General features: G+C 39.9%; 1 protein-coding gene across 1 annotated transcript; it reads right to left on the bottom strand.

Moving 5' to 3' along the window:
• Positions 1–1,703: 1,703 nt before the first annotated feature.
• CHLM (magnesium-protoporphyrin IX methyltransferase) lies at positions 1,704–3,035 on the bottom strand. The gene has a single exon (XM_006846506.4). It carries the CDS (start codon positions 2,965–2,967, stop codon positions 1,996–1,998), a length of 972 nt encoding a protein of 323 aa, XP_006846569.1. The 5' UTR covers positions 2,968–3,035; the 3' UTR covers positions 1,704–1,995.
• Positions 3,036–6,095: the final 3,060 nt, after the last annotated feature.

The following is a 6,095-nucleotide window of genomic DNA, read 5'->3' as shown; positions in this document are numbered from 1 at the left end:
ACATCCAAATAGGAAAAAATTGTCTCAGTATTCACCTATTTTTACAAAGTAATGAATTACATAATGCACCACTCCTACTTTCTTTTAGAAACTAAAAGAACAATAGTTTTAAAGATTTATAGTGATTTCTAAAAAAAAAATTAGAACAAAAATTGTCGATTATGCCAATTCTCTTAAGTGATCCACCAATCCATTGATCTGACACAGGTATGGGTATGATCAATTCAGGTCACCGATCTGCATTTTTAAATACTAGTCCGGAAAAAGCAAGAAGAAAAAATGTATACAATGAAAGCCGAATATAAAGCCATGCCATAAGCTACCACTGAAGTCGGTTGGCTTCATTGATTGCTCACAGACTTGGGTGTTACTATTACCCTCCCACACAACTCTATATTGATAACAACAACGCCATCTATATTTCAAAGAATATGGAGTTCCATGAACACATCGAGCGATATTGAAGTTGTCTATCACCTTATTCTACAATTTCTCTTTAATATATTGCCGCCTCTGAGCAGCTGATTGCTTTCTTCACCCAAACACATAGTACAAGTCAATTATCTTAGTTTATATCTGAACTCTCTATGAGGGGGAGTGTGAATATACAGTAACATGCACTATATACTCTAGAGAGGACACTATTGAAGGGGTCTATTAGACAATTTTATTTCTCTAAGTTGCCCTTGTCCTACAATACAAACATCGGAGAGTAGGGTTTTTATTTTAAATTAAAGTGAATTTGTTGTTAGATATTCGAAATACTGAATAACTATTAGAGATTTTTCAAAACCGGACTAGCCCTATTTTTTTGCAACTCGTGTGTTCTTTCTCTCTCTACTTTCTCAACAACTCGTATGTTTCTTTTCTCTCTTCTCTCGTATGTTCCTTCGTTTTAGTGTGATTCATCTACATATTTTTTTGGTAAATATATGGTATGCAGTCTTACATGAAATTACCCTATAAATAGGGCCTTGTACACAATTTTTATATACTTTTTATCTTACACTCATATTTTCTCTACTCTATTTCCTCACGACTTATGAATTTACTGATAATCCAATATCTGCATTTTAGTGTGCCTTGAAAAAGGTTGAAGCCTCTAAGCTTTTTTGTTTTTTTGTTCTTCTAGGTTTGCCTCGCATGGCAATGACATTTTGATTTCTCAAAGCGAGCTCCAAAGCCAAACAAGTCCTTCTGTGACTCCCTTTCTCTGAGAGAGAAATTGGACATTTGACCTCTTCCATTTCCCTTCATCATCATCGTTTCCTTTTTTACAGGTGTTGGTTGCAGGGAAATAGATTGTTCGCCAGAAAGCAATAGGGCAGAGGCAGAGGAAGTCCCTATTGGTGTCAAAACTGCAGAGGATTAAGGTTTACTCTTTTTCCAGTACGGGAGCCCATTCTTTTTCGTCCCATGCTTGGACCTAGCCAATGGGACCCAACCCTTGCCCGACCCTCGTGCCACATTTGTCTCTTAGGCACTAATTTTTTAAGGTAGACCCTAGTTTTCATGGCTGTGAGGACATACAGGATTGTATGTAATTTAAGAGAGAGGTTTCAAAAGCTGAACACTTTGTTTACATAAAAGTAGTCTCAAAATGTGGTGGGAGACTCTAAATTGTATGTAATTTGAGAGAGAGGTCAAGTTGTCTCAACATGTAGTGGGAGACTCTGAATTGTACGTAATTTGAGAGAGGGAGGTTTCAAAACCTGAGCACTTTGTTTGCATAAAAATAGTCTCAAAATGTGGTTGGAGACTCAGAAAAGTACAAGAAGTAAGATTACAGAACTAGACTAGGCGGTTGGCATCAATGGCCTCAAATTAACAAACCAAGTTCCCAGTTAAAACCCCAGCCCGCTTCCCTCAACCGCTAATCAACCATACTTAGTTTTTCCCCATTAATAGAATTGAAAACCAAACCCTAAGCAGTTCAGCATAGCCATGGCCCCTGTATATATATTGCAAAATGCAAAATCAAACAGAAACCTGATCTCAGGCAGACGCAATCGGAACAGCCTCAATGAGACTTGCGAAATAGAACTGAGTGGCTATAAACCCCCTCTTTCTCACCCTCCACCCCACCTTCTCCAATGCCCTCTCTACATCCCCATCCGAATGCAAGTAGGCCCTCGTTGCCTTCGAAGGCCCCGGAAAGAGCTCCCCGATCCTCTTCAACAGTAGATAGTAAAACGTCTTTGGCGCAAAACTCAGCACCAATCGCTTCTCCGCCAGTGATGCCAAATGTGCAATCATCTCATCCGCCTTGTGCTGAGGATAATGTATTAACACATCCAAACACACCACCGTATCGAATCGACCTTCCAGAGATTCCAAGTCCTTGACTTCGAATTTTGGGATATTTTCTCCTTCCAATGCCTTCTCGGCTTGAGAACGAGCTTCGCTAACCATGGCAGCCGATATATCGGTGGCCGTTACAACTGCTCCCTCGCATGCCAGGGGGATGGCAAGGGACCCAGTGCCACACCCTGCATCGCAAACTGTGAGGCCCTGCAATGGGCCCTCATCTGTAAGCATTTCAAGTGTTTTCTCCACTGTTTTCGAGTGGCCCAATCGAATGTCGAGCTGAACACGATTAACATCATCGGTTTCACCATAAATTTTTTTCCAGCGCTGGAAGCCGGAGTTGTTGAAGTATTCTTTCACGACCTCTTTGTCGTCACCACCCATTTCATTGGCTTGGAGCTGGCGGCGTTTCTCCGGGTCCGCAGCAGAGAGGACGGCAGCCAGGGCGGCAATTGCACTGCCACCAACCACGGCAACGGTGGTGCTGCCGCCGGCGCCAGCGTCAGGAGTGGTTGTGGCAGCGGCAAGAAGATCGATGGCTGGGGAGGAGAGGGGGAGGGCCTGGTGTCTGAATTTTGGGGTTAGTTTGGGTTGGAGGTGGAGTGGAGGGGAGAGGAAACGCCGGCTTTGGAAGCAGAAAGTGGGTGAAGGCAATCCCATTCTCTCTCCCTCTCTCAAACCCAATTTAGTGATCTCTCGCTCTCTCTCTGAACCCCAATCCCCAAACCAATTCCCTGAGCCCAAAATTGTGATAATGTTGGATAAGGCCAGGATATCTACCCATGACCTCTGTACCTCTTTTCAAATGCCCGTTATGCCCCTATCGTTTTTGGTACTCCATAAAGTGAAAAGATTTTCTCCTCTGATACTATCCCTCGGGTAAAACACATGCTACGTATATTTGTTTGGATCTCAATTTTTTTGAATGTAATCTTCATTACCTATAGAATAATTAGTATAAATTTTTTAATTTCAGTAAATTTTTTTTTTTGAGATCACTTCTACATGTAATAAAAAATATATATTTATGCCTCAAAATTGAATAGAGACCATCCAATTTTTGAACGGTTAGATCTAAGTGTTACAAAACTTAAAATTTAAATTTTTTTCTTTTAAAAATAATCGTCTTGTACTTACTATGCACTTCCCAAAATTTTAGACTCAGAAAATTCTTCTTAGTAGGTGTTTTGAGGGAGGGAGGAGAACTGCAATATCCTCCCAAATCAGCATAATATATGCCCTCCTCCAATAAAACCTTAGATATATTGTATAATGAGCATATATATGTTAGTCTGTGTGAAAGAAATCTTTTATTGAATGACATTCGTTGGTTGACTTACCTATTGCTAGTATCACCTTTACGTGGTCTAACAATTGTACCTTTAATTTTTCGTATGTCAAAGATTGACCGATTTTTGGTGTTCGGGGAGTAGGTTCCTTTAGCTGCTGTTTGGGCTCTTCCTAGATTATTTTCGAACCATGTTTCACTTTTACTCTCCTGCAAGTCTATAGTGATGGTCTAAAGCCTTTTAGGATGGAGATTGGGTGGTTGAAAGAGAAAGAAGTTCTAGATCTAATTCAGAGTACGAGGGAAATGCCACCTCAGTTGGTTCGTTAGATTACTTGCTATATAAGAAATCGGCAAGTATTAAACACAATCTTATCATGTGGAAGAGGGAGAACATGTTTCACATTAAAAATAAGATTGATGAGGTGTTACTTGAGATTGAAACTTTAGACTTATCTATTCAGCAGGAGGGAGTTCTATTTGAAGAGACAAAAGTAGAAAGAGCAAGTAAATTGGGGATTTTAAATGACTTGAATAGGGTGGAGGAGATATATTTGAGACAAATGTCTAGAACTAAGTGGCTTAAGGAAAGAGATAGAAATACCAAATATTTCTATGAAATTGCTAGTTCCAAATGAAGAAATAATGATGTCTCAGGATCGATGATCCAAGGGGTTGATCAGGATGACGGAGTAGCAATGGGAGAAGCTGTGGTTTAGCACTTCAAAAAAACTTTTACTTTAGAAGTGTGTTTCACTCCAAAGTTTGATCGTGTTCTTTTTTGGCTCTATCTCTTATCTCTGCGTCTTCTCTTGAGAGGGAGGTCTCGATGGAGGAACTAAAAGAAGCGGTCTTTGCCTTGTCAGGGCACAAAGCCCGGGGCCCGGTTGGTTTCCTGTTAATTTTTTTTCAAAACTTTTGAAACCTCATCAAATGGGAGCTGCTTGAGATGGTTAGAGGATTTTGATTCGAGGGGAATTCCTTAAAGGGGTGAATTCCACTTATATTGCTCTTATTCCCAAAAAGTCTGTTATTGTGGAATTATCAGACATTCGACCATTAGTCTGCTTATAAGCGTTTACAAAATTGTGGCTAAAATTTTGGCAGAAAGGTTGAAATCTGTGCTTCCCCAAGTGATCTTGGGTCTTCAATTTGCATTTATTCAGGACAGATTGATCATAGATAGCCCTATTCTGGCCTAATAATATATCCACTCACAATGTTTAACTCAGACTCCTGGGATTGTCTTGAAATCGGACATGGAAAGGCTTACGATAGAGTTAAGTGGGGGGTGCCACTTGAAATTATGATAAGGATGGGTTTTGGGGCTAGATGGTGAAATTGGATTATTGGGTATTTGTCGACTGCCCACTTTTAGGTTTTGTATAAAGGTAGCCCGAGAAGATTTTTTAAAGCATCAAGGGGTTTAAGGAAAGGTGATCATCTCTCACCCTTTTTATTTACTCTTTATGCAGAGTGTTTTAGCCTTATGATAACGTATTTGGTCAGTAGAGGTAATTTCACAGGCTTTCAGATTGCTAGCAGTGAACTTCGTATCTTGCATCTTCAATATGCGGACGATACGCTAATTTTCTGTGGGCTGAGGTGGAGCAAATACAAAATATAGCTACTTTTTTAAGATGTTGTGAGATGGCTATGGGACTAAAGGTAAATTTTAGAAAAACATCAATTATTGGTATCAACTGTGACAAATTGGTACTCTCGGATTTGGCAGAAGTGTTTAACTGTAGGGTTAAATCGTTCCCTATCATCTACCTTGGATTGCCTATCTGATAGGAGTCTCCCTATTTCGGTCTGGGATAGGGTACTTCAATGTGTTCAAGTTAAGTTGGACCTTTGGAAGTAGAAGTGTCTTTCGTCCAGTGGAAGAGTTACTTTACTCCAATCTTGCCTGTCAAACTTACTTATCTACCAGATGTCAATATGCCAAATTCCCACATCAGTTGCTAAAAAGATTGAGAAGATGATGAGGGATTTTTTATGGGTGTCGTCAGAAGAGGCAAGAAAATTCTATTTGTTAAAATGTGATCGGGTTTGACCTCTAAAGAATGAGGGTGGCTTGGGTCCGAGAAAGATAAAATTGCTTAACCAAGCCTTACTTATAAATAGTGGTAGCATAGCTTCACTTTTAAGGATCATATTTGGTATAAAGTTATGGAGACCAAATATAGTTTGGATAGACATGGCATGTGGATTGATAATAATAGAGGTGCTAATGCTGCAATTGTATGGAAGGCTATTGCCTTTTGTAAGCCGTTGAATCTTCGGTGGAATATTGATAATAGTGAATATATATCATTTTGGCATCATACTTGGGTGGGAGACTATCCTTTAAAATTGAGTTTCCGGACATCTTCAATAGAGTGGTGGATCAAGATGCTAAGGTGGAAGATATTGTTGAGGGACGAAGAGATAATGCTGCCTGGAATGTGACCCTACAGTTTAATAGGATTAGTTTGGAGGTCTTTGACCAATTTCG

Source organism: Amborella trichopoda, chromosome 9, assembly GCF_054954075.1.
Source record: "Amborella trichopoda isolate Santa Cruz 75 chromosome 9, AtrichopodaSantaCruz75HAP2 v2.0, whole genome shotgun sequence".
Taxonomy (NCBI): domain Eukaryota; kingdom Viridiplantae; phylum Streptophyta; class Magnoliopsida; order Amborellales; family Amborellaceae; genus Amborella; species Amborella trichopoda.
The sequence above is the reverse complement of the archived record's forward strand: the minus strand, read 5'-3'. Positions and strand labels throughout refer to the sequence as shown.

What these genes read in the sequence shown, in the direction of transcription:
- CHLM (XM_006846506.4), bottom strand. Translation starts at nt 2,967, where the DNA reads ATGGGATTGCCTTCACCCACTTTCTGCTTCCAAAGCCGGCGTTTCCTC.